Source organism: Colletotrichum navitas, assembly GCF_030913465.1.
Source record: "Colletotrichum navitas strain CBS 125086 chromosome Unknown LY79scaffold_66, whole genome shotgun sequence".
NCBI lineage: Eukaryota > Fungi > Ascomycota > Sordariomycetes > Glomerellales > Glomerellaceae > Colletotrichum > Colletotrichum navitas.
The window spans coordinates 41,179-65,950 of record NW_026850612.1 but is presented as its reverse complement, the minus strand read 5'-3'; the positions used below and the strand labels follow the sequence as shown (position 1 = coordinate 65,950).

At 52.7% G+C, this 24,772-nt stretch overlaps 11 protein-coding genes across 11 annotated transcripts; 3 read left to right on the top strand and 8 right to left on the bottom strand.

Moving 5' to 3' along the window:
* Window positions 1–1,605: 1,605 nt before the first annotated feature.
* Window positions 1,606–2,878, top strand: LY79DRAFT_522633 (serine/threonine protein kinase; the record flags this gene model as incomplete). The annotated part of the gene is made up of 3 exons (XM_060555464.1): window positions 1,606–2,149; window positions 2,214–2,425; window positions 2,474–2,878. The coding sequence occupies 3 exons, from the start codon at window positions 1,606–1,608 to the stop codon at window positions 2,876–2,878; spliced, it is 1,161 nt and encodes a 386-aa protein (XP_060410566.1).
* A 1,782-nt stretch (window positions 2,879–4,660) lies between these two features.
* Window positions 4,661–5,643, top strand: LY79DRAFT_522673 (acyltransferase; the record flags this gene model as incomplete). The annotated part of the gene is made up of 2 exons (XM_060555466.1): window positions 4,661–5,378; window positions 5,444–5,643. The coding sequence occupies 2 exons, from the start codon at window positions 4,661–4,663 to the stop codon at window positions 5,641–5,643; spliced, it is 918 nt and encodes a 305-aa protein (XP_060410565.1).
* Window positions 5,644–6,372: 729 nt separating this feature from the next.
* LY79DRAFT_672476 (uncharacterized protein) lies at window positions 6,373–7,155 on the bottom strand (the record flags this gene model as incomplete). Its single annotated transcript, XM_060564066.1, has 1 exon — window positions 6,373–7,155. One exon carries the CDS (start codon window positions 7,153–7,155, stop codon window positions 6,373–6,375), a length of 783 nt encoding a protein of 260 aa, XP_060410564.1.
* A 450-nt stretch (window positions 7,156–7,605) lies between these two features.
* LY79DRAFT_592842 (uncharacterized protein) lies at window positions 7,606–8,136 on the bottom strand (the record flags this gene model as incomplete). The annotated part of the gene is made up of 1 exon (XM_060561477.1): window positions 7,606–8,136. One exon carries the CDS (start codon window positions 8,134–8,136, stop codon window positions 7,606–7,608), a length of 531 nt encoding a protein of 176 aa, XP_060410563.1.
* An 822-nt stretch (window positions 8,137–8,958) lies between these two features.
* LY79DRAFT_592841 (uncharacterized protein) lies at window positions 8,959–9,156 on the bottom strand (the record flags this gene model as incomplete). Its single annotated transcript, XM_060561476.1, has 1 exon — window positions 8,959–9,156. The coding sequence occupies one exon, from the start codon at window positions 9,154–9,156 to the stop codon at window positions 8,959–8,961; it is 198 nt and encodes a 65-aa protein (XP_060410562.1).
* A 338-nt stretch (window positions 9,157–9,494) lies between these two features.
* On the bottom strand, window positions 9,495–10,473 carry LY79DRAFT_564148 (ATP synthase subunit delta). The gene is made up of 5 exons (XM_060558620.1): window positions 10,295–10,473; window positions 10,207–10,236; window positions 9,943–10,096; window positions 9,691–9,869; window positions 9,495–9,634 (listed from the first exon to the last, which is right to left on the bottom strand). Exons 1-5 carry the CDS (start codon window positions 10,394–10,396, stop codon window positions 9,602–9,604), a joined length of 498 nt encoding a protein of 165 aa, XP_060410561.1. The 5' UTR covers window positions 10,397–10,473; the 3' UTR covers window positions 9,495–9,601.
* Window positions 10,474–10,962: 489 nt separating this feature from the next.
* On the bottom strand, window positions 10,963–11,986 carry LY79DRAFT_564147 (uncharacterized protein). The gene is made up of 2 exons (XM_060558619.1): window positions 11,886–11,986; window positions 10,963–11,804 (listed from the first exon to the last, which is right to left on the bottom strand). Exon 2 carries the CDS (start codon window positions 11,658–11,660, stop codon window positions 11,349–11,351), a length of 312 nt encoding a protein of 103 aa, XP_060410560.1. The 5' UTR covers window positions 11,661–11,804; window positions 11,886–11,986; the 3' UTR covers window positions 10,963–11,348.
* Window positions 11,987–13,489: 1,503 nt separating this feature from the next.
* On the bottom strand, window positions 13,490–13,891 carry LY79DRAFT_661782 (uncharacterized protein; the record flags this gene model as incomplete). The annotated part of the gene is made up of 1 exon (XM_060562797.1): window positions 13,490–13,891. One exon carries the CDS (start codon window positions 13,889–13,891, stop codon window positions 13,490–13,492), a length of 402 nt encoding a protein of 133 aa, XP_060410559.1.
* Window positions 13,892–16,421: 2,530 nt separating this feature from the next.
* On the bottom strand, window positions 16,422–17,590 carry LY79DRAFT_342318 (uncharacterized protein). The gene has a single exon (XM_060552573.1). The coding sequence runs from the start codon at window positions 17,246–17,248 to the stop codon at window positions 16,646–16,648; it is 603 nt and encodes a 200-aa protein (XP_060410558.1). The 5' UTR covers window positions 17,249–17,590; the 3' UTR covers window positions 16,422–16,645.
* Window positions 17,591–20,615: 3,025 nt separating this feature from the next.
* Window positions 20,616–21,164, bottom strand: LY79DRAFT_582495 (uncharacterized protein; the record flags this gene model as incomplete). The annotated part of the gene is made up of 1 exon (XM_060560264.1): window positions 20,616–21,164. One exon carries the CDS (start codon window positions 21,162–21,164, stop codon window positions 20,616–20,618), a length of 549 nt encoding a protein of 182 aa, XP_060410557.1.
* A 2,271-nt stretch (window positions 21,165–23,435) lies between these two features.
* Window positions 23,436–23,918, top strand: LY79DRAFT_564137 (uncharacterized protein). The gene has a single exon (XM_060558618.1). The coding sequence runs from the start codon at window positions 23,587–23,589 to the stop codon at window positions 23,764–23,766; it is 180 nt and encodes a 59-aa protein (XP_060410556.1). The 5' UTR covers window positions 23,436–23,586; the 3' UTR covers window positions 23,767–23,918.
* Window positions 23,919–24,772: the final 854 nt, after the last annotated feature.

The window sequence follows — 24,772 nt, the reverse complement described above, 5'->3', positions numbered from 1 at the left end:
CGGTATCAACGTTAGTCAGCGGGCTGTCACTGGTGCTTATCGATAACAATCCCTGCAAACTGCACTGCATGCACGGCTTGGGGGATCCGGTCTAGCTAGATATGGTTATGGTGACAGCACACTAGGTACACTTTGGTCCATAGCTACCGAGGCTTGTGAGATTCCGATTATTTGAAAGGCTCTGATGTAGCTTTCATTTTGAAGATGGAGAAAAGGGAGTGCATGTGTGCCAAGCACTTGGATGTCTGGCTTAGCCATCACGAATATTGCAGCTACTGGCGACAGACATTTTTGGCTCCGAGACACCACGCAAGGCGGGTTGAGTGACTTGCTCGGAAGCATTTTTGTCTGTGTCTGGCGCGGGTCCTGCCACATCCTTTAAGGCGACATGTGGGGAAAGAGAAGAGGAAGGAAGAGGGTCCCATTGTCATTTCTATATAATAGATAGGTTTTATCACAGGACTGTTAGATAGCCGTTGATCCTAGCTTGCGCTACACAGAACCACTCTAACGGTGTAGTTGCCTCATAACACGATTCCAGCCGCTGGAGCAATTCGTACCTCGACAGCACGGAAACACAAGAATACAAATCCCAAAAGATGGAGTAAAAGGGATCTGTAGGCACATTTGCAGCAAGATTTATATAAATAGGCTTAGAGTATTTAATTACTTTCAACTTGGGCGCCCTTTGCCCTGAATTCCCAGGCGTTGAATGTAACAACAACAACAACAACAACGACAATAATCTAGGATGAGAATACATGATATCATGGATTGGGGGCTATTCAAGCGCCAAGCTCGACAACTAAAGTCTTGCGAGAAAAGAAGAAAAAAAGGAACCCAGCAAAGTATTTGTGGACCTTCAGCAACTCGCCGCTGGGTCGAACAACAACAACAACAATAGCTCCCTTCGTTGATCTCCTCCCGAAACGCAGCCACGGTACGGCCCGTACGGTAACACCGAGACCCGGGGCAAACGCTATGGTATTCACAAGCACACGGGCAAGAATACATCAGGACCTTTCTCCGCCAAGCCATACCCAGCTGTGATGGACTCGGAGGTAGCGGCAGATCCGGCCATAACCATCTTCTATGCGGTGGCGTGCCGCTCTGCCGCTCTGCCGCATAGGCTGGAAGCACCGTGGAAGACAGGTACCACCGGAACTACTTATTACGCGTAATACAAGTGTATTTATTCCACGAACACTGCTGCAGCTGCAGCATTTGGGTCGCATTTCAAGCTAGCCCGCATCTAGTAAGATCATCTTGATCCGATATAGACGCCTAAATACCAGACCCTTTCGTGGACGGAGAAAGAGGTCTTTTTCTTGGAACTTGAAATACACCCAACAACTCATTCCTGAGCACTAAGTATAGGCGCTAATACTAATGGTATGTGCTCAAGGAAGATTCCTTACTTGTAAAAAGCAGACACCGGATTTGCAAGTCTGTACTCTTGCTCTTTTCGATGTGTTTACTCATGTGGCGTCAGGTGACAGTTCGCCAGGTTTTCCCATGCATTCGCCAACGTGACCCGCATTTATATGGCCAATCACGAGGCGGCGGCCACTTGATTCCCCGACCGGCACACTCAACAGTACATCCATGGAACAAAACATTGCGCCTCAAGACAGGTCAAGTCCAGTCGCCGGTAAGATTGCTGTTGCTCGTACTTCAATGCCGCTGTTTTTCAGTATCGATCAGGTTCTTAAAGGACGCAAATCAACCTACACCATCGTCAAGGAACTCTACAGGGCTGTAGACGAAGGTGCTGTATATCTAGCCAGGTATGACCTCACTGTAACCGCCCCACCTCGTGTTTGCTTGTCTTGCCCACGAACTCCTTTTAATTTGATACTGGATCAAAACGAAAGCAAATGTATTGTTAAGAGCGTTCGCGGCCATTGGCGCCTACAGAACGAAGCCAATGTTCTCGAACGCTACCAGTCGAAAACCCCATTTCTTCGCCCTATTATTGATGAGATTATAAGGCCTACCGATCCACCGTCCCTTATTCTAAGGCATTTGGACAGTGAACTTCTTACTGAATCAAAGAAGAAGCGATTAACGCGCCCTGAAATCAAGCAAGTAGCTCAGTGTATTCTTAAGGCCCTCCTTATCCTCCATAAGGATGGAATGGTCCATACAGGTATGTTATAAGGCTCTTATCTTACCTAGACTTTCTAGATTCTTACATGCTTCTCAAAATACAGATTTGAAACTAGACAACGTTTTTGTCAACTATGGTCAAAACAAGCAGCGCTTCTCAGAAATTCAGCTTGGTGACTGTGGGGGTGTAGTCTCCAAAGACTCAAGCTTCGCTAGAGAGGGCCATCCCATTGGTGCTACCTTTACACGTAGCCCAGAAGCTCTATTACAGCTTTCCTGGGGTACATCAACTGACGTCTGGTCATTCGGAAATGCAGTATGTGTCCTAAAAAACTCTTATGTCCTTTAACTTACCTGTCCTTAGATCCTCAGCCTTGTGCATGGAGGTGGTTACCACCACTTTGATCCTGGCTGGGAAGGAATTAAACCAGAACATCAGGACTACGAGATCACAGTTCTAAAGAGAATGTACCACGCACTTGGCCCGTTCCCACCATCAATTGCCGAGATCCTTGACCCCGAATCCTTCGAGGTTATCCACTTCCTTAATCGGCAAGGACCTCCGCAAAAGCCACTTCAACAGTGGTCGACGAAGAAGATCCCTTCTGCTGATAATGATTTCATAAGGCGTATATTGAAACTAGACCCTCGGGATAGGCCGACAGTGGGGGAGATTCTTGAGGATGAATGGTTTAAAGAGGAATCGGATGATACTCGGGAATCTATACCTCAGGATGCAAACAGTTCAATAGATGAGGTTGACAACTAGACATGTTATACAATGTGGTTGTCTAGGAGCTTAGGGTGGAGTGATTCGAATAGCCCTAACTGAGGCTTGAAGAGAATTCGACTTTTAGTATATGCCTCTTCGCAGCATCAGAGTGCAATGCTATTGAACCGCACTTCTTTTTATTACCTATCATTCAAATCTTTTTTCTTAACTTCTAACCCTTATCGGCACCTATATACAAAGTTGCATCTATCATAGATAAGAATTAGGTTTTATAAATAGTTAAAAAAAAAAGGGGGGGGTTCTATGCAATAAGGACCTGCGCAGCTCACTATGATGCGCAGCTCACTATGCGTGTACGTTAAGCATAGGTGCTATAAGCCTAAGCAAGAGCAGCAATGCTGACTAACCTAGCTAGGATACAGTGGCCTTAGGTTTTGTGCACGACTACCTAGGCTGAGTAGGTAGGTAGGTAGTGCACTAAAATCCTGTCAGGGAGACGGATAAAGGAAGGTGCCGTCGTCTTTCCCCAGCATTCGCAACTTTTCTTTCATTTTTGCTTTTACACGTGCCATGTGCACTAGCCAAAAGTTTTGTCTTCTTGTAGGTACGCTAACTAACCTACCTTAGCCTCCCGTCTGGTCCTGGCATAGCTCCCCAACAGTACCAGCAAGCCAACCTCCGCTCACAAAAGAAAAACAAACTATCCGTACGTGGGCTTACAAAGAGTCGTCTCAAGATCTATCTATGCTTGGTGCGCTAGTGTCTGTCTTTACCCGCCTCTCCCTCCCTCCCTCGTCAGGTGTCCCGTTCGTCCGCTCGTCTGCTCGCGTAGCCAGCACATGGTATACATAAGACGGCATAATGACATGTGCTAGAGACCTGTCGACAGGACTCAATGTAGCCTAGCGCCCATAACGGTCTGTGCCGAATTTGGGGGAAGTTGGCCCGAAGATGTTCCTTTTCAACCGCACAGTTACATACCTACCTGGGTAAACCTTGCTGCGCACTCATGGAATACTGCACAATCGGCCGCAGACACAGCGGCCGGCGTCGGCAAGCCGCCTTCACTCAGCCGTTATTACCTATGCGTGGGCTGGCTCTTCCCCCAACGACCTGAGCTTGAGGGGCATTAGCTTCCCCTCCTCTCCCTCAAGTCATCCCACCAAAAAATAAAATAAAAAAATCTCTGGGACGAACGAGCACGAGGAAAACCCCACACCTCGACCTTGCTGGGTTCTACGACCCAGTTCACGACCCATGACTGACGACCGGGGCCATGGTCGGCGCCTAGCTTGTGGTATGGTATGGTGCGGTGTGGTGTGCGGTTGCTGTCACGTTTCCATTTCTCCTTCCTCTGGCCGCTGCCGCAAGGTACTACTTGCTGCTCATCGGAAAGCCTGCTTGCCAGCACCGATTGATCCCTTACATCGTCATTGGCCCCCAGTCTCGTCAATATTTCCTCCCTGAGACACACCTCCAACTCACACATTACGCTCTCCCCCCCGTAACATGTGTCTTCGGAAGCTGTAGCCTTTCCGCCTTCTCTTTCCATCTCCCCCTTCTCCATCTCTCCCTCTCTGGCTTGTTGTGTCGTTCCGCCTCGCCCTTGTGACGATCCTTCGTTCCACTGCCTAAACCCCGCGTTCGAAGCTCCCTCCTCAACATATCTGCTCGAGGCGCGCCCCTCCGCCACCGCCCCCCAAAGAAGCTAAACGCCCGCCGTTCTGACTATCATCTCTTTCTCCAAGCTTCCGCGCGCCTGTACCCTTTTTACGCCAGCTGCCGCCGCACCGACCAGGCGCATACTTACCAGCAGCCATGTCGTCTTTTCTGGGCTACATCTTCTCCTTTTTCAAGGGTTACGCCGCCCTCGTCGTCGCCCTCTACATGTTGTCCTTCGTCGTTCCAAAGGCCGCCTTCGCCGCCCGCGTCCTCGCCTCCTACATCTCGCTGGTGTTGGCGGCTGGCTGGGGTGTCTTCGCCTCCATCTTTTTGCGTCTCATTGGCGAGCAGGGCATCGCGCAGTGGATGGCCGGCCGCGCTTTCAGCTATCTCATGGCCCTGACGACAGGCATCACCTTTGAGGTCATCGATCCCAACAACGTCCTCAACAATACCCGCCCGGCCGTCTTCGTCGGCAACCACCAGACCGAGCTCGATGTTCTCATGCTGGGCGCCATGTTCCCCAAATACTGCAGCGTCACCGCGAAGGCCTCGCTCAAGAAGACGCCCATCCTCGGCTGGTTCATGACCCTGAGCGGTTCCATCTTCATCGATCGCAAGAACACAAAGGATGCCAGGGATGTCATGTCTGGTGCTGCGGATCAGATTCGTAAGAGGAACCAGAGCGTCTACATGTTCCCCGAGGGCACTCGTAGCTACGCAAAGGACCCTGTACTGCTGCCATTCAAGAAGGGCGCCTTCCACCTCGCTGTTCAGGCCGGCGTGCCCATCGTTCCTTGCGTCGTCGCCAACTACAGCCACGTTCTCTGGCTCAAGGGCCTTGTCTTCAACTCTGGCAAGATCCCCGTCAAGGGTAAGAACTGGTTTCCATCGTGATCCAGAAAAGGTTTAGGCTTATGCTAACTCGTCTTGACGCAGTTCTCGACCCGATCCCCACGACTGGCCTGACCGCCGCCGATGTCGACGAGCTTACCCAGAAGACGCGAGATCTCATGTTGGAGGAGCTCATCAGCCTCTCTGAGAAGGCTCAGGGCAGACTTTCGAAGGTTGCTCACGACGCTACTTCCGCGAAGACCACCGGCACCGACGCTGCCACGGATACCGTCTCGTCCCTATGAGGCATGCATACTCTGCAAAAGACTGAGAGCTACAGTATCAGACGAGCCAGCTCACTAGAATCTTCCTTGAACAGGGAGGGCATTCTCAGATGAACACGCATCAACGTCTCCGTTACGAGAGGGCTCCAAACAACGAATTTGCATGGTTGGGTACGGGTAGGTAGACTCGCGAGGGGCCATTTCTTGATACCCTATAGACCGAAAGCACTTACATTTCCTCCCTCCGCTTTATCGGCCTACATTTGCGGCCTGCGGGGTCTCGAGGAACTAGATGTTCGGCATGATGCGTAGATGAACATGGCGCGCAGGCTAGCATTTCTTGTTGAATGCCGTTTCACATTGGTTTATTTACATGACTTCGTTTGCGAGAGACGCTTTATGACGAGGAGCTTTGGAACTACCGCTTTCTGGTGGCTTGATGATTTAGACTTTGCCTGATCTCTGATCGGTCCCAGGACGGGGGGGCAACTTGGAGCAGTCATGCCGGGTCTCTCGGCAGAGAACCAGGGCAGGGTAGTCATGCAATCATCGCGATGGTTGGGTTGATGCCAATTCTTGGGTGTTGTCTGCGGCACATTGCACCCCGATGGGGGCCATGAGGATAGCAATGAAACCAATCTATTCAGTTACTCGTTGTCTAACACATGCTTGTGTCATCGTTGCGATAGTCCTGCCCATCCTGCCTAGTCTACTCCAACGGCAATTTGAACCCCAGCGTCCTCTCAAATTTTATACATCGGAAGACGCCTGAGTCAAGTCAGTTTTGATGATGAGGTCGTCTTTGCCCTTCAGGTGCATGACTATGGTAAGCCCCTCGACACCTAGGTCATTGTCGCTCTGGCTGGCGTTAGTCTCAACATCAACGCGCCCGGGCGATTTATGTTGTTCCTGGGACACAATCTCCGCCTTCAGCTGCCGCACTTCGGCCGTCAAGTTCAAGTACCGTTCCTTCCAGGAGCACGTGTGGTTGGGCGGCATGATGGGCATTGGGCTAAAGACCTCGACATCGTCAGTGCAGCTCCGGGGTGGCTCAACACTGGATTGCTCAACGCTGTCGACAAGTGCCTCTTCGGCTGGAACCGATTCCAAATCGGAAGGGACAGCCTCGCTAGTCTGGGAAACGTGGGTGACAGTACCCGATTCCGCCTTCGTCATTTGCAAGGTTTCCGACGTCGATTTCGAGGAGTTCGAAATTCGTATCTCCTCTAGACGCTTCGGCTTCAACCTGTACGACTGTTCATTGTGATCCTGTTGTCCAGTGTCGCCTGCCGCATCTGACGCCTCCGTGGAAACATCCGGAGTGGGTTCAACAGCATTAGCAAGGGATGGTAATGGCGAAGGCGTCTCATGACGACAAGTCAGGCAGGTATCAGCTCGCTTGCGGTCGCCGTAGTTTTCGTCCCCGCCGTGCTGTTCTCCGGGGGAATCATCATCCAACGCTTGGGTCTTCCGAAGCTGCGATCTCCAAGACTCAACGTCGGATGACTTCTGTTTCCGAACTTGCAGGGACATGTTTTCCTCCTTCTGCACCCGACGCAACTGTTTTCTCATCCACGGCAATGGCTCCTTGTCCGCTTCGAGTGTTGTCTTTTGGACCACTTTTTTCAACTTCGGCCACTGAATTTTCTGCTGACTTGTCGGAGAACCATACTGTGTGATCTGGTTTTGTGATAGCTGGCTACTGCTTTTGGTGCTTTGAAGTGAGACCGCAGATGCTGGAGGGCTGTGTATCTCTGGTTCTAATGGGGACATAGCCGCAGAACTATTTCTGTTCGAGTTATTCATTTGAGGCGTACTTTTGCTCGCTATTGAAGCCAGTCTATTCTTCGCCTGGCCGGGACTTTTCAACCAAGACGGCGAACGAGAAAGTTGTCTCGCTGCACGTACAGGCGTAGAATCCGAGCTTTTCTTCTTGACCGGATCCACATCAAAGGACCGCGACCTTTCCAGATCATGGGCCTTCTAAGCTCTGGTGTACTTTTTGTCCGTGGTCATCGCCATGTCCAGGCTCACTAGTTTTTCTCGATTGAGGCCGGCGCTGCCGGCCTTTGACAGTATGTTTTCCATGGAAGGTGTCGATGCTCTAGTTGCCTTCAAGACATTATCGCGGGGGACATGGGTAGCTCCCTTCGTCGGAATGAAACCTGCGGCAAGGTGCTCCATGATGTGCTGAGCACGCTTCAGATCTTCGGCGTGGTGGTACATCTTGTCAATCCTGTCCTGGACTGGGTCGGCCGACGAACGATGTGGAAGCAACTGGTCCGAGTCGCCCATGTTTTCTGCATTGGCCTGCTGCTTCATGATGTATGTAACGTTGTAGAGGTCAGAATGATGGCCAGCATGAGTGGCATTGCATCCGGGGTTCTCATAGTCTCCGTGTGTGTCCACGATGCTCAGGTCAGCCTGTTTAGGTACGCAATCTGATAGCCTCGATGCCTGGCCCGCCCGGGCTGCTGTATTAGTTATCTGAGGCACTGCCGCAGTGGTTTTCATCTTTCTGTCTGCACGGATGAAGGGGTTATCCTTGAGGATAGCTGAAGTGGACGCGGGTCTGCTCTTGAAAATTTCCTTGACTTCCAATGGAGGTGACGATCGACTGCGCTCTTCGATCGCGTTCAATGTGAGCTGTTCGCTCGTCAAGGCGCTCTGCTGCGTGCTTTCTACGTGCTCAGCGCCAAGTGACACCTCGTCGTCTGGTATCTCACTCGCACATTGCGGGCAAACCGCATGTCCACACGTGCTGCAATAGGTTCGAGATGTAACTTCGACTCCGCATGAATGGCATGTATTGAATGCGTGGCGGGGAATGCTGTTGGCCCCATCTTGGTGACGCGAGAAGTCCTCTCCTTCGTCATCAGAGAGCCATCCGGATGGGCGAGAAATGCCAAACTCTGCAAAGATGTCCCGAGCATGACGTCTCCGAATAGTTGACGAGGTACGCTCAGTCCCCCGAGAGTAATCCGAGGAAGCAGACTGGTTAGAGAAAAGACGATATTGTTCTGGATGTGATAGGGGCCTCATTGAGAGTGTAGGCCTCGTGGCAAGCTGATTCTGTGTCTTGCTGGGCCGTGATCGGAGACGCCCTGTCGAGGCGGTCTGGAGAATCTGTAGACGCCCCAGAGCTGCCTTCCTAGTGGGTGTCAGGAAGACGGAGTGCTGCCGACGCAACGCGGACGTGACACCTAGACTACTTCGTTGAGAGCATTCGTCTGGTACCAAGCCCATAAATGAATGGCCTTGAGACGGTGCTCGAGATTCGGCAATCAGTGTGCTGCGTGTCGCCGGCCTCGCAAAGATTTTGTTGGTCCGCTGACCCTAGCCGAACCAAGTACTCTCGCGTTCTCTCGCGTCTGGCGGTGATGGCTTGCGGTCTGATACGCAAACGGAGGGTTGCCTCGCGAACTTCTGACGTCTTGCAGATACTAAACCATCTGGGATGTCGCCATCGTCAGGCAGCGTAATGACAGTATTGACATCGGGAGGACGATAAGTGTCAACGAAAGGATCTTCCATATCAGGAGACATTGGGTAGTAATTATGAAATGTCGCACGATGCTGGGGTAAGCGTAAAATGGTACTGTAATGGATGGGCCACGGACGTACGACAAACGATGCTGGGTGATGGGCGATGCGGAACATTACCTAGGGTAGTAGGATTGCCTCGAGAGAGGTCAGGATCAATACATTTTGGGGGAGTCAGAAGGCAGAGGCCAGGCAGGGACCGCAGCACGGAAAGGAGACAGGACCAGCCGAGGACCTGGCAGCATTACTCCTGTCACACGAGGAAAGGACCGCCCATACGTTTAGCAGGATGCACGGCATGCACGGGGTACTGCTGGAGAGCGAAGGAACGCTGGAAAACGTCGCAAGTGGATTCAATTATGCGATGTTAGATGAGATAGGGAATCCGAGTATTTTGATGTACAACGTCATGTCACCCACGACCTTCTTTTACACTCTATTTCAGAGCAGCCTGCAGGCTCTCGAGAACCTAGGAAACAAACATTAGCAGCTCGAGCATGCACCTTCAATTTCGTGAACACTAACCTCCAACTCAATTTTGGCCTCGGCGATGTCTTGCTCGCTTCCGCTGCCGGAGGCAACCTTCTGGGCCTCGGCAATCTGAGACTTGACAGCCTCGGCGCTGAAGTCCTCGATGGGGTATCCCTCGGTGGCGTTGATGCTAAGGACGGAGTTGGGCTGGACAACGGCGAAACCGCCGGACACTGTAGGTGGGCATTCCCCGTCAGTTTTCTCATGCTTGACATCCCTTGGAAAGTTTGTTGTGATGCGACGTACGGAAGAACTGCTTGCTGGGACCGCTCTCCTCGATGATCTCAACCAGGCCAGACTTGAGCTGCTCAATTGAGGGAACGTGGTTGGCGAGAACACCCATCTCGCCGGACTCGGCGGGGATGTTGACCTGCACAACATCCTGGGACTTGTAGATAGACTGCGGTTGCGGCAATTAGCTCCGGTCCTTCAATTGGCTCCCCGTTGTAGCGAGTCGTCATCGTCGGCTCGTGTGTCGCTCAATGGGCTCGGAAATCATCGGGTTCGTACCTGGTGAGGGAGCGACAGGCTCAGCTTGATCTGCAAACCGTCAGCGGAAGTTCGAGGGCCAGCTCGGAGGATGCAGCGCGGTGCTTGCCTTGTCCGGGACGGCATCTGCGTAAGTTCTGCGCTGAAGGGGAGCGCGAATGGCAGCAGGGCGAGCTCTGAGAGCCGCACGCGCGAAGCGGAAAGAGTTCATGATGGGCTGAGCTGGCAATGGGATGTGATGCTTGAGGCAGCTCGGGTGAGGTCGCTGGCAGGAATCTTTCGGCTGAGTCCATTCGCGATTCGGCTAGCGGGAGAAACTTTGGTCACGCCTATGGGCACATGACCGGAGCGCCGTGCACGGTGCAGCCCCGTTTTCGGCACTGAACCCTTTGCTACAATAAGAATTCATTGCCCCATAATTTTACTTCAGTAATAGTATATTCATCTAGTCGAGGACCTTTAGTCTGCTTACAACGATCTGAACTCCACAATGACATAGCACCAATGCACCTTTCGCACGCCCTATAGCTATGGTATCACGAAACATGACTACCTTGGTGCTTTTCATAGGACTGAAAGTAGCTTGTTTCTATGTAGTAAAGTGTCTTCCATAATAAGGTCTATCAAGTCTGCTCATACTTGTTATAATAGTCGTTGTCTGTATAGTGTTGCCCTAACTGCTACCCGTTGAGTACGTTCCTACCGCATTTTCTTTTCTTTGAATATCTGTGTATACAAAATCGACAAATGGCATGAAATACGAGCATGTATCGTCAACGACAGACTTGGTAGAAATAAATAAAAGTAAAATAACAAAGAAAAGAAACCTTCATAAATTTACGGTCGGCGAGTATTTTTTAAGCAAACCTCACGCCAAAGTCGCTTGAGGTTTCGCTCGTCTCTGCCAGAAGTATTGAGCCGCGTTAGTCACCATTTACAAAACACTGCTAGACTGTACCGAGGAAGACCATGAATGACCTGGTTAGTTCGCCAGCAAGGGCTCCATCCACCCTGCAAGCGTGCAGTCGAGCTCACGGCGCATCGCTAGCCAGAGAACAGCGGCCTAGATGACGGCGAAAATGAGACTGTCTGCTACCACACAGCCGACATACCGATACCACGCCTTGACCACGCGCCAGTCCGCCGGAGCCCGAGCTGGGCGGCTACGCGAGAACCTTGCCGGCCTGGAAGTAGAGGACGGCGGCGCCGACAAGGGGGGTTGCGGGGTTGACCAGGGACGCGTACATGTAGCTGAAGAGAGCCACGGCCCAGCGGTGGTCTTTGTCATACAGGTCGTTGGCGAGGACGTCGCCCGCGAAGGGGGCGACAGAGAAGAGCAGGAAGAATATGTAGATTGAGAGAGAGGGGCTTAGGGGCGTGGTGACTTGTGGCTGGACGGGTGAGTGAGGCAGGCAACGAATCTGGAGGGATGGAGTGCCAGCTTCGGTCAACGGATGTGTGGCGCTCGAAGACATGAAACAGGTTCACGTCAGGTTGGATAAGGAAATGGGAGCAAATAGAAAGTAGGACGGGGGTGGGAGATACCGTTGCCATCGCGGCGGGCCCAGAGTCGGAGAAGCTGGGACGAAAAAGAGGCGAAGCTCAGGACGAGGAGGATGCTGTATGCGTGGAGCAAAAGCACTCAGGTCAACGACGGGGCGGACGGCTGGTGTAGGACTAGAGGAGAGCAACACACATACTGAGCCACTTTGGCACCACCATTGCTTCGGACAGGGGGTTGCGAGTGTGTCTATCTGCTGAGATAGATGCCGGTTATATCAGAGGGCTGTGAACGTTACACGGAAGCACCAAGCGTAGGGCGATGTGGAGAAGAGGGAGACAGAGGTGTTGAGGGGCAAGCAGAGGAAGAGAAGGCAGGCGGAGGAAAGGGGCAAAGGAGAAAAGAAGAGATGCCCAGGTTTAGACAAGAGGAGTTCACCCAGTGGCTAAGGTAGGCAGATTGGCGAGGGCGAAGACTTGGCATAATCGGAATCAGATATACCGAATCTCTTCAGTTGTATTAGTCAACTGCCCTCCATCACCCCCTCCTAACTTGGGTTTGAGATCCCTTAGCTACACTAGGGGGTGCTTACTAGCTGTATGTCAGCGCAACATGCTACGGCGGCAAGGCAAGGCGAATAAAATACAAGAAGTGTGAAGGGCAGCCCTTACAGCACTGGGTGCTAGGGCCAGGTCACCTAATCTTGATAAAAGGGTCCCGACATACGAGGGATGGGCTCTAAACCCTGGCAGGACAGAACAAGACGGCAGAGAGCACGGGCCCGCCTTGGAATTACATAATGTGAGCTTATCCAGACGACGCCGACGAAGACAGCCACTCGTCACCAGCTGCCCCACCCAAAGACCGCTTGGCCTGCGGCAAAGTCTCGTCTACATAGTTTTTGCCGTCCCACCTGACAAACATGCGCCGAGCGCTTTTAAAGTCGCCCCATGTGCATGCCGCTGGAGATCACGCCTCAAGGAATCCCGTGCGTCTGCTGTGGCTCATCTTCCAGCCAGGGGTTCTGACCGGCTGCCCAGCTATCGACCCTTGGATGATGAGCACGGTAAACGTGAGCTAGACCGCAGCAAGCGAGGGATCAAAACCCGTCCTATATTCTCACTAACCGATCGCGACCTGGACGTCGGCGCCGGCGCGCTCTCATTTTCATCAGAAAGCAGCCATTTACACAATGTCCCGTGAAAGATCTGAAATTTCTGTCCTTCCGTTCGGACTTGGCGCGCCGTGTAGGTAGGCGTTTAAGTAGGTGTGTTGTTGTGCCGCGAGACTGGAAACTCGAGACGCCTGGGCTTGAACCCCTGGTCTTCTTACCTACCTTCTTACACTTCCAGCGTGCTAAACGTTCTTATGCCTGTCACCGGGGGCCTTGCAACCGGTGTTAGTGGCCATCGTTGTGACACTCTGGCGGGATAAGACCTGTCGTCTTCGCGAAGATGAAATCGGACCCCGGTCTATGTGATGCCAGGGCAGCATATGAAGTCCGCCGCCATCACTCGCTCAACATCCTGGCATCGATATAGCCATCAAGATCTCGTCTTTGTTTAGTAGTGAGTTCTCTTCTTCGGCCATGAAGCCCCTCTGTTCTGGCCGTGCTTCAGGCGCCGGCACAGGTGGCTGCCACGGCCGCCTTTGCACATTTCATGGTATACTCGCCCAGCAAAGGCCCTACGGCCACAATGTATACCAGCCTCCCCGGCTATAACAAGAACTGAGCCTTGCGGGGAGATAATCTATGCATAAATGAATCATCCGCCACGAACCATAGGGCGTGTTTGCCAGCCCTCAGTCCTGGGTACCCATCCACCAATACGCCTGCAAACGCAGTATGATCGCTAGCAGCACGTCTGGAATGTCAAGCTCGTGTTCTTCCAGATTATCTCGTGGAATGGACACGGTGCGTCCCACTACATCGAGCCCTTGGACGACCAGCAGTCCAAAGCCTTCGAGATTGACAAGGCCTCCTTCAATTACGTCGAGGACATGCCTCACGGCCTGTGGCGCGCCCACCTGCTGTTCCTCATTGACACGTACAAGAACCTCAACCCGGCCGTTCGGAAGGAGAGCGACGTCAGGTGGTCTCGCAATTGTGGCGCCCGACAACGTCTTCTCACACGGATTCAGGCTTGCAGTAGCGGACTGATAGGACTGGGGCAGTGCCGAAGACCATGATGAGACTGTGGTCATGCTACCCTGTTGGATTACAGCCAAGGTTGTCGAGCCCGCAGATGATGAGGGCTGGCCAAAGCTACTTATACCAAGTCTGTGCCTATTGATTCTAGAGTTGTTGTATAAACTGAAAGTTTGTCTTACTGGAGTTTTTAGGGCTCATGTCGTCGCCGCCGATGACACATCTCACGTCTTAGCACGCCCCGAAGGTATCGAGGGAAACATATTTACCTTGCTCAGCACTTGCTATGCCACCAGATACTCAGGCTCAGCTCAGGCCGGGTCACAAATTGTCTGGCCACGTCTTCAGAGAGCCATAGTTAGTCCCTCAGCAAGGTCACAAGACTGGTGTGTCTTACTTGATCGTCTTATAAAAACGCCTTAGGACTACTCACAGCTCTAAAGCCTACGTCCTATTTCATGCTGAATGCAGATAGGTTCTCTATTCTCACCTTGCGATCAACTGAGCTTGACTTTACTGTTGCTGAGTTCATACATACCGCGTAGCGAAGGTCCTCAATTACGTCAAACAGCGAGGCGCTTCTAAAGAAGTTTGGCAGTTCGCTGGGGTCAAATGCTTTCTGGATTGATGCAATTTGTATCAGGCTAGGCGAAAACCGCGAAAATTGTCGTAGTATTCGAAACATGGACAAGATCTACAGATAGTGACGGCTACTCATCGGGCTGGGGGGGGGCAACGTAAAACAGTAATCTAGCCATCGACATTATTGGAGCCTTCAAAGACTGTTACACCAAATACGGCTCTGACATGTACCTCTTGAACCCTTCATCCATGGCCCAGGCCCAAAGACTTCAAAAACGTGTTTGGGAGAGTTACTGCCCTGGAAAGCGTTTGGCGACCTCATTAAACGCCCTTGGCTTATGCGCCACTAGATTATTCAGGAGTTCGTCTTATTGAAGCATAAGTACGCCCGTATCAGAAGTTATGACTTATAGTTTTAAGTCCATAATGATCCCCTGATTATAATGGTTTTACCGCTGGCAAGAATCAAGCTGCCTGGCATTGTAGATGTTAATCACTGATGAATACACCGACTTGATTATCAGTCATATTTGTCCATTTGGCCAAATGTGTTCAAGCAAGGCCTGCTGATACTGCGAGGTAATGTAAGATAGCGACCTTGCCACCGCTTGGCTACGTACGGCTTGAGATGCATCAACACAAACGCACGCTTGCGAGAGTCTCCTACGGTCACGTTTCGAAGGTAACGATGGTGAAAACTAGTTGATTATCAGAGTATCGGGCCAGTCGAGCTCGTGATAAGTATTCCAGCAGACTTATGCCACCACGAGCGACTGCTAATAATACGGCTATGGGGCGTTCGTGGTCAAATAGCGGCAAGAACTGTTCAAACCAAAAATAACAACGAAGGCTGGAACAACAACTAGAATCATGGCCTTATTGTTAACCATTTTAGTAGAAATATATTGAAGAGATACTGAACGACGAGGTCTGTGAGCCATAGACATCCGCGAAGTCATTCAAGAATACATGTAACATACGCATACGCAGATACTCTCACCACAAGCGCTATTCCAAGCCACAGGGTAAGTAGCCAAAACCCGAATTACCTTCTTTGAATTACTAGCGGTTGCGTTCACGTGTTGCAAATGGGGAACAGGGGCTGTTCGTTAAGAAGACCCAGTCCATATGAAGCCAACAACTACGCGGGCAGATCAACTCGCCCACAGTGGAACAAAAGGCTGGTGAGTTGAGCCACGTCAGGCCATACACCGCCTCGAGCCGACTAATATCAAGACAGGTCAGCAGTCATCAGTCATCATAACTCCACATCAACCTTCATGCGTATCAGGTGACACTTCCTCTTGCGACCACTCAACTTGGCTTACCCTGACTTAGATGCATGATAATTACCCTTGGTTAGTCACGAGTCATAAGCTACACGGCTTATAGAAGAAGTAAATCGGGAACAATCGCAAAAGACATGAAATCCGACGACACACGGCACATCATGCCAAAGCACCCGAAAAGGGAAATTGATATCCCCTACCTCCTTCTCAGGATCACCGCCCGTCTCACATCAGATGTTCCAAATTGGAGCTCCCCACGTTGTGATGGGCATCATAGGTAGCCGATACGGTCTAAGCTTCTTCCCCGTTTGTCTCTTGCAGAGATGCGCCTCTACTACACCCCCGGTGGCTTGACGAATGTCAGCCTGATACGTAGCTCCTTAGCCATTCATAGCCACCCTGTGGCCGAGGATCATCTGCACCTATGGCCAATCAGTCGCTTGCAAGTTGCTTGTTCCTCGATACCGTAATCAAGCCGCCACTTTTGGCAGTCGCGCTTGTCTTTTGGTATTCGTGGCTAGTAAAATTAACCCATCGCTATCGTGGACCGCCACCTCCCAGAATTTCATCCTTGGGCATATGATATGGCATATGTATACACCGCAGATCTATTAATGGACAAATGAGAAATATAGATTTCCCAGGTACTCCAAGGTATTATGTGCAAAAAATAAAATAAAATAAAAATTACATCTCGGGTGACGTCCTTGGTAGGTGTTGCCTCTCCCACTTTGTCTAATCTTTTTTTTTTCCTCTTTTCGAAACGAAATATTAAGCTAATAATAACTAGTAGCGTTGTTTACTTGCCACCGAAGCCTGCTGGGCCCCTTCCCCTCACGATCCGCAAATCGAACAGACGATCATCAGCCAAATGATTGACTGGATCGACTTGAGCAGACCGGGAGAAGGCGAGTAACCCGAATGAGTCGAGCATAACGGTTACAAGCAAAACGGCCGCCATTGCCGTCGCCCCCCCTCCATCAAGGAGGTACGAGAAATTCCCCGCGGATAAAGAAAACCCGCGGTTCTTGAAACGTCAAGGGGGAAGGTCACGCTCACAGCCCACGACTCGCGACGACGGGCCGTACGGCACCCGGCTACCGAAGGGTGGTGGGAAGGGCGAAAGTAAGGGAAGGCATGAGGCTCGCCGGCTCGCGTGCTCACCGCTAGTCGCCGGCGGAGACAAGGTGCCTTCTCTGAAAGTTCTGGAAGGAAGCGAGACTTGACGATGGTAAGCTTTCGATATCGGACGAAGGCGATGCAACGCACGGAGGAAGGGGGGGGGGGAAGACAAAAAGGGGGCGAAGGGGAGCAGGGCCACCACATGTTCGATGGAAGAGGAAACCAACCACCCGCATCTCGCACGTCTTGTATGCGACAAGCTTTGATGCCCCGAGATCTCGTCTCTGGCCCGAGACTCCCGGGCGCAGGAAAAGGGAGAAACTCGCCTTGCGGCGGTGATGCCGTCGTCACCTTACCCACCGCGGAAGGGGGATGATGACAAGGCACAGACAGGCGCGAGAGTGGTTGATGACACGACATCACTCAGCATTGATTTGTCGCGATGCGAAAAAAATAACACGTTTAGGCTCAAGCATGCGGCCTGCGAACAGCCTACCCCCTTCGCGACAGCCTTCCCGAGTTTTCTCCTTGAATCCCTCCCTCGTGGACCAGCCTCTCCCTCCTTCTGTCGAAGGCAAAGTGAGACCCTGAATTAGACGGAAAGCAAAACCAGAGAGACTTCAGACTGTGACCGGACTGGCCCTGTGACACAAAGTTTACAACGAAGATCAATTGCTCTCCTCCTCACCACCCCCCTTCCACAGTCCGGCAGCTTCTACTGTTAGCTCACAACCGTAAACCCAAGAAAGCCAAAAAGTTAATGCACGAGGGAGCTGGACGGGTTTGACTAGCTGGTTCGAATGGGCGTGGCTGGATTCAGCCCCATCCCCATCCCCATCCTTCCGGGTGTGCACCAAAGCGAGAGTCAGTGTCCCAATGCAGCCTCCCGAGACAGCCTTTCACCCTCCTTAGGCCGCTTTCTATGCCCCATCACCGCTTCGGAAGCGCAAAATTTGGGGGAGGATGAAGGGGGGGTAGAGTAGCGCAGCTTATGCTTCCAACGTGTCGGAGCTCACTGTCTGAGAATCACAACTTCAAACAAGAAGGCTCCCGCTCCTCCAACTGGATCGAGATAGTATAGCGGCGACCGAGTCGTGGGGTGTAATGAGAACAGATTGCGAGGGAGACATTTCTAATCTCTCTGCGTTGTTTTGCCGCGACCGCTGTTGCCGGCAGCAGCTGGCTGTAACTTCTCTCGGACAGCCCACAGCCAAGGGAACCGTCGCATTTTCACAACGTGACAACGGCGGTTTCTTGGAGACGCCGAGAGGACGGCTGGGGCCGTTCGAACTCCTTGGACCGACAGCAGACCGCCCAGAAAGCTTAGAAAGGCGTCGACGACAATGAAAACTAGTAACCCCCGGCCACCAAAGGCACGGCCATGGGAACAAGCACGCTTGTCATGGCTTCGCAACTTGTTTAGCCTGCGGGATAGTCGAGCTTGACGACATGGTGCAGTGGTAGATGCTGGTGGGGGGATATCGGGTGGTTGTAGTAGACAAGCCGCGTGCTTCGAAGATGGGAATACATTGCACAATCAAGAAGGCTCGGAAGATCTCGCCCGAGCCAGTCAATCTACTGGTAATCCATCTTCAATTCCTCTTGACTCTCCAGATCCTGTGTGTCTCGCCCGCCAGCATTACGAGGACGAATTCGACGACGGCGACAGCTTGCGTGGGATTACCCCTGCCCTGCTGATCAGTCGACGAATTTCCAACACTACGCGCCGGTGCCGCCTGAAGATTCGAGAGTGAGACCGAGAGGGGAGGGTGAGATGCTGCAGGAGTAAGAGCGGCAACAACAACAACCAGAACGGTCAGAACAGCTTGTGCAGGCGCCGCAATCCCACATCCCACCACCACCATCCCCCTTCGGAATGCGGGGTAATATGTAATATCCAGGACCTTTATAACTACCACAAGACCACGGATACACTGCGCCGCCCGTTTCCAAATGGAATCGGGGGCTGGCCGCGGGGGGAAGGGGCAGGCGCCGCCGATCAAAGAGATGCGACACGCGCGCGCGCGGGGGGCGTCTGCTGTGTTGGCTTGCCTGCTCGCCAGCCATGTCCTCTCTCTCTGCCTCTCTCTGCGTCCTCTTTGCCAGCCGCGGAACTGACAAATGGCGCTGCCCCTTAACCCTAGGGACGGGAGGGGCTAAAGCAGGAGAAGGAGGAAGGACAACTCACCACACATGCGAGAATGAGGAGACAGACGAGACATCCCACGCCGCGTTGGGCGGACCCCCGGGTTCAGAGCGAAGGAGATAGAGAGAAGTAGGCTGTCATGAGTCGGTCGCTGTCGTCAACGACGGGGGTTCAAAGACCAATCGCAAAGTATGGCATAACTCTCCATCACGCCAGAGACATGTAGTGGTGATGTCAACAAATAAACACCAACAGGACGGAAACACCGGCGATGGCTCGGCTCAAGGTTGGGACTAACACGTCTCCTGGGGCATTGCTATGAGACTAAGTTTATTTTTCTTCTCTCTCTCTCTCTCTCTCTCTCTCTCTCTCTCTCTCTCTCTCTCTCTCTCTCTCTCTCTCTCTCTCTCTCTCTCTCTCTCTCTCTCTCTCTCTCTCTCTCTCTCTCTCTCTCTCTCTCTCTCTCTCTCTCTCTCTCTCTCTTTCGCTCAATATTCTTGGGGGAGGGCAGGGCCGTACCCAGCTCGGGGGAAATGAGCAGTTGATGCCCCTCTTCCTCAAATGTTGCCGTCAGTGTTTGACGTTAAAATCCCTCCGTTGCTGGAGTAGGTGCAGAGCGGAACCGCCCATAGGATTGCTTGCGTGTGCGCCAACATTGCGCCGTCGACCGGAGCACGCATATGCACCCCCTCCGGCAAAAGCAGCGTGCGTCAACAAGCAAATAGTGGAGAGTGGGCAAGGAAATTGGATGGAGGGACCAAGAGGCCGAGAGGCCGAAGGACGGAAGAGGGCCAGCAGCGGAAGCATGTGCCGGACGGGCAATCCATTGCCCAGCTCCCACAGCATTGTCACATTTGCTCCAGCAGCAGAGGAGTCGAGATTATGGCGGCCGGCTCGATATGGCTAAATTCTCGGCCAAAAAAGAGGACCTTGGCGAAGATGGGGCAGCTTGTAGTAGCAGTAGTAATGAAAACCCCTTTCTCCTTCGGACGGAGCTGGCATCTCTGGGCACATGGTCATCCCCGCCAGTAGCAAGCTGCTCTCTTCGTACTTCTCCAGGTGGCGGGGGGACTCTTTTTTTTTTTTTTTTTTTTGGAGAGAAACCAAGGCCTCACCACTTGTCAGCGTTTCCTTTGTTGCGTGTTGCCCAACAAAAGCCGACGGCCTTGTGCGAGAGCCCGTCTACCGGAGACCCGTTAAATTTCTTGGCGAGAGGGGAGGGGAGTCCGAGCCAGATCCTGGTGTGCTGCCCTTCTTGACTCTGCCGGCTTTTCGAAACCCCAAAACGCGAGCTAATTGCAGGCCGGAATCAGCCTAGGGCGGCCGGGTGATTGTCGCGATGCCCGCGCAACCGCAACCGCATTTTGGTTCATCTTCATGTCCTCTCCTTCATGACCTCATCTCGTCGTTCTTGTCGCATCACCCCCGACTGCCAAGGAAACCGCAGCAGATATAGAGACCGTCGCAGTAGCTGGGCTGAAGTCATGCAACATGATGATTCCCCGAGGCTGAGCCCGAGCCTGAGCTTGAGCTTGACTGTAGCGGCTCATCGCCAAACATGTGGGAGCAGGCGTACAGGAGGCAGTGACCTTTGCAGAAAGCAAACGCACGATGAACGCTCGGCTTATGATATAATGCATGTCACAGCTTTTGGCTGTCCCCTTCGCCATGTGGATGCATGATGGAGGCGCTGCCGCCGACCCAAGGCTTGGCATCACCATGCCTCAGGCGAGTCAGGAAGGGAATGGGAGTGAGAAAGGGAAATGGTCTGGGATGAGGGCTGTCGGGCTGAAGCTTGTTCTCTGGTGACGAGCGTCGGGGGCTTGCAGATTCACGAGCCCTCCTGGTTTCCCCCTGCTCCTCCTTTGAGCACAACGCGACCTCAAAAGTCGACTGGTAAGTACTTTGCATGTGGACGATGTGGTGTGATGGGAGGACCAACAACACGCCGCCGACTGTCTGTTGGACGAAGCAACTAGAAGCACCTTGCATGTCTACCACCACACCATCACCACCAAGCTCGACGAGTCCATGCTCGGCCGTGAAACTTTGGCCATGTTGCCGGATGAATAAGGAGCAAAACAGGGAAATGTCAACTGTGCTAGCTCCTGGAGAGAAGTCGACGGCGTGTTTTGTTTGAGGTAGCTGGCAAGACTGTGCGTTGACTGCACTAGACCAGCCCATCCACATGTTGATGCTGCTGGAGATCGACGCTACTCTAGCTGCTGGGGAACAAACGCAACGGGCCACCTTTATTTTGGTCGAGCCGATGCGGACTAGGGCGGGCTGGTAAATGCCATGGGCAGCTTTGCTTTGGCTTGCATGGAGACACAAAGAGCTGAGCTACCTGAGCTGCTTGAGCTAGGTATGAGGGAGGGCCCCGGCGGCGACACCTGAATCCGTCTGATGTTTCGTGATGGGGATGCAAGGAAGCCCGGGGAATGAAACATGGAAGAGGCGGAGGTTCACGAGCAGCCAGCCATATTGATGTTATTTTGGGGAGAAGTTCTGTGTAAAATGCTATAGGAGAAACGTAGTTTGGGGCAAGGCGGAGAGAGAGAGCGAGGCAGAAGGAAGGGCTGACGGGCGACAGAACGGCAGTGCCTGAATAGCGGCATTGCGGCAGAGGTGCAAGGCGAGGATGGCCTGTCATCGGCGACGGAGTGAGCGCTGGGGAACGATGGGAAAATGTCTCATTTTGATCAACTGCCTCGACGCAAGCCCCATTGGGCGGCCCCTGCGAGCACACTACTAGTACATGCACGGAGAAGACGTCGAGTCAAGGCCGGCCGTTTTGGGTGCGATATGTCCATGCTGCTGGTACTATGTACCATGCCTAGTGCTAGGTAAGTAGGACAATCACCATATAGCACTGCTTCGTATATTATAATGCATGTGTGCAGGCATCCGTCGGCAAGAACCGGCGCCCCGGACACTATTGACACAGCGGGTTTACTAGAACAGAAAATAGAAGCAGAACCGGGATGGAGAGTAGGAGACAGATTGATCCTGAACCAGGCTTGGACTACCTACACCAGCTCGACGGGTATAGCATAGCACAGCACAGGGTCGGTCAGGGCATGAAGTGCAGCATGTGCCAACATGGTTTGCTGGTAGAAGAATGTGCGTGCTAGGTATCCGTACTTGCCTGTCTGTGGAAAGGTCAGGAGCTCTGATGGAAAGTTGCCAGTCAGAGCGTGGGATGACTGGACTGCAATGATGAGACGAGACAGGCGGCGGGAAATGGCTAGGAGAAATCGGCGGCTGCCTCACGACTCACGAGGGCAGATGCGGCCTGCAGGTGTAGCAGAGCAGAAAACAGATGGATGCGGGGAATGGTCGAGATTCGGAAAGGAGGAGCTGGACAGTGGACAGATTCCGAGGGAATTAAGGTGTGTGTGGTGAGAAAGTGGCTCCGAGGTGAATCAGCGGTGACCTGCTCGTCATAGCAAGTCAGTGAGGCGGATGCATGTCACTCTCTCTGATGAGATGAGCCAAGGCAAGGGAGGGCAGGTAAGACTTGGCGCTAGCTCCCTTACTAGGGGCGCAATGTGGAGCCAACGTGAACGAGCTAGCGTGCGTCTGCTAGGTATTCGAAAGATTCGAGATGGCGCGCGGGATCCGTCCATTTCGTCCACGGGGGGGGGCGGCGGGCAATCCCCAGCTTAGCGTCGTGCGTGATGGTACCTATACTTATCTGAAGACTGAAGTCGAGTGGTGGTTGGCAGTTGCACTCTTCACCGTCAGAATCTCATCAGCCATCTCACCGCAAGCGAGACAGGGCGGGGCAGAGTTGGATTGCGTGAAGAGCAAGGGGCCAGGGAGATGGAAGTGGTCCCTCTGCGCAGATTCAACCACTGGCGAGGCCAGCAAATGGCGGAGTGTGTGTCAGCGTGCAAGAACCAGCCGTGGCGTGCCCATGCAATAGCCGTTGGCGATTGTCGATTAAATTCGATGGACAGGGCCCAGGGCCTCGGGCCAAGGCTGGTCTCTCGTCCCTCGTCCTCAGGCAGACAGGTACGACATTGGTGGTGCATGCTTTTCCGGGCGAGAGGAGCCTCCGGTTATTCATCGCGGATTTGGCAGCCAATAGGAGCGAGGCTGCACGTGCTGTACTGTACTGTACTGTACGTACCTATATCCGTCCATCGTACAAGTGGAGGTTCTTCGTCTGAGGATGCGCCTTCCCGACTAGCGCCGTTTCCCGCCCGAAGCTTGAGTCCCCCGGCGCGGTACCCGATGGAAGGCGAGAAGGTGCCGAGTCCCGCCTACTCACTACGTACTGTGTAGTGTACTACCGGTAGTAGCGTCAGTATCCGTACAGTAGGTCATAACCAGCCAAGCCACGTAGCTCTGCTTCGGGCCGTACGTATCTGGGCATCTCCCGCCCAAAGCCGGGCATTTTCCCGCTGCTTGCGTACTGTGTGGAGCCCGCACGCAACGTCCGATGGATCTCCCATTTCCCGTGTTAGCCTGTTTCGTAGTTTACCTCGATCCGGTTCAGACTGTTGACCGCGCTGGCCCAAAAAGCCAAGGTCTTTTCCTGTGATTTGGATAGGACTGGACTGTGATTTGATTTTTGATTTGAAAGGCGTTTCTCAATTCCTTTTCGATGGTTTCCACCGGAACAGGAACGTCTCCCACACATACACAAGGGGTCCCTGCAAGCCCTGAACGACAGGCTCGTCCCCGGTCTAGCGGCTTTTTCTGGGGTGTTCCACCAGCTGACAACTTTGACACTCAGTTTACTCCCCAATCCGTGCCACCCCCAGGGACAAACGGAAAAGGGTAGGTAGTACGGATAGTGACGAGGGGGGAAAAAAACCTCTCGAAGCAACGGGTGGGTTCCCCACGCCAACAAAAATAAAAAGTGACAAGGGAGAGAATGGAAAAATTGGGTGGAGGAGACGCAAGAAAATTTCGCAAAAAAAAAAAAAAAAAAAAAAAAAAAAAAAAAGAGTTGGGGCTGACCAAGAGAAATGCGATGGACCAACCTAGTCCTCGAACCTCAGGCACGAGGCCGCTTGTGGATAAGTCATGTTCTTTCGAGACATGTGCCAAAGATATGATGAATAACCAAATAAAATAAAAATAATTGGCGCCATAGCAAAGTGATGAGGGAATTTACTATGGTGGGAAGTAAATAAAACAACAAAAGTTTAAACATCGCAATAAAACCCTAGGCGGGCAATGCGACTGCTCTGTCCTGCTTGAATTGGCGTTCCATTTGAAATTGACGCATTTGCATTCGCATTTACATTCCTCGCTGCTCTGCTCGCTTTTCTTGTCTCAGCATCAAGAGCTCGCAGACCACAGACCGCAGTCCGCAGCCTGCAGCGCCTTGTCCGCCAAGATCTCCAATTGCCTTAGGTTGGTCTTGCCAAGCAACTCTCTTATCCCGTCTTCACACACGCACACTCACACACACACACACTTTCAGAGACAATCCTCCCTTTTTTGGCTCAAGATCGGAACTCGACTCTGCCTCCTCGGTCTTGGCTCGCAATCTGTTTTCCTCTTTTTGCGTTTGCCCTACCGCTCGCTGCCTCAGACAGACAATCCCATACCCCCACGCTTTCCTTGTCCTGCCGCCGCCGCCGTCTTGCAGAAACAGCCGCTGCACGCACCTTACACCATACACACCAATCATACCTTGTTTTGGTCAGCTTGTTTCACTTGCTGCTATTGGAGAGTTGGCCGACCCCCATTCCTCTCTTGCCTTCTGCCCGAGTCACCCCCAGCCCTGCCAAATCAACGCCCACCTGATCAACGAAGCCGACGCGAGTACGGATACTCTC

Excerpts from the sequence above, each read along its gene's own strand:
- LY79DRAFT_564148 (XM_060558620.1), bottom strand. The coding sequence starts at position 10,396 with ATGAACTCTTTCCGCTTCGCGCGTGCGGCTCTCAGAGCTCGCCCTGCT. Across the intron at positions 10,097-10,206 it reads GCCTGTCGCTCCCTCACCAG|TCTATCTACAAGTCCCAGGA; the intron begins GTACGAACCCGA and ends CCGCAACCGCAG. Across the intron at positions 9,870-9,942 it reads TCCCAGCAAGCAGTTCTTCC|TGTCCGGCGGTTTCGCCGTT; the intron begins GTACGTCGCATC and ends GCCCACCTACAG.
- LY79DRAFT_564147 (XM_060558619.1), bottom strand. The coding sequence starts at position 11,660 with ATGTCTTCGAGCGCCACACATCCGTTGACCGAAGCTGGCACTCCATCC.
- LY79DRAFT_342318 (XM_060552573.1), bottom strand. The coding sequence starts at position 17,248 with ATGTCGTGTCATCAACCACTCTCGCGCCTGTCTGTGCCTTGTCATCAT.
- LY79DRAFT_564137 (XM_060558618.1), top strand. The coding sequence starts at position 23,587 with ATGGTTTCCACCGGAACAGGAACGTCTCCCACACATACACAAGGGGTC.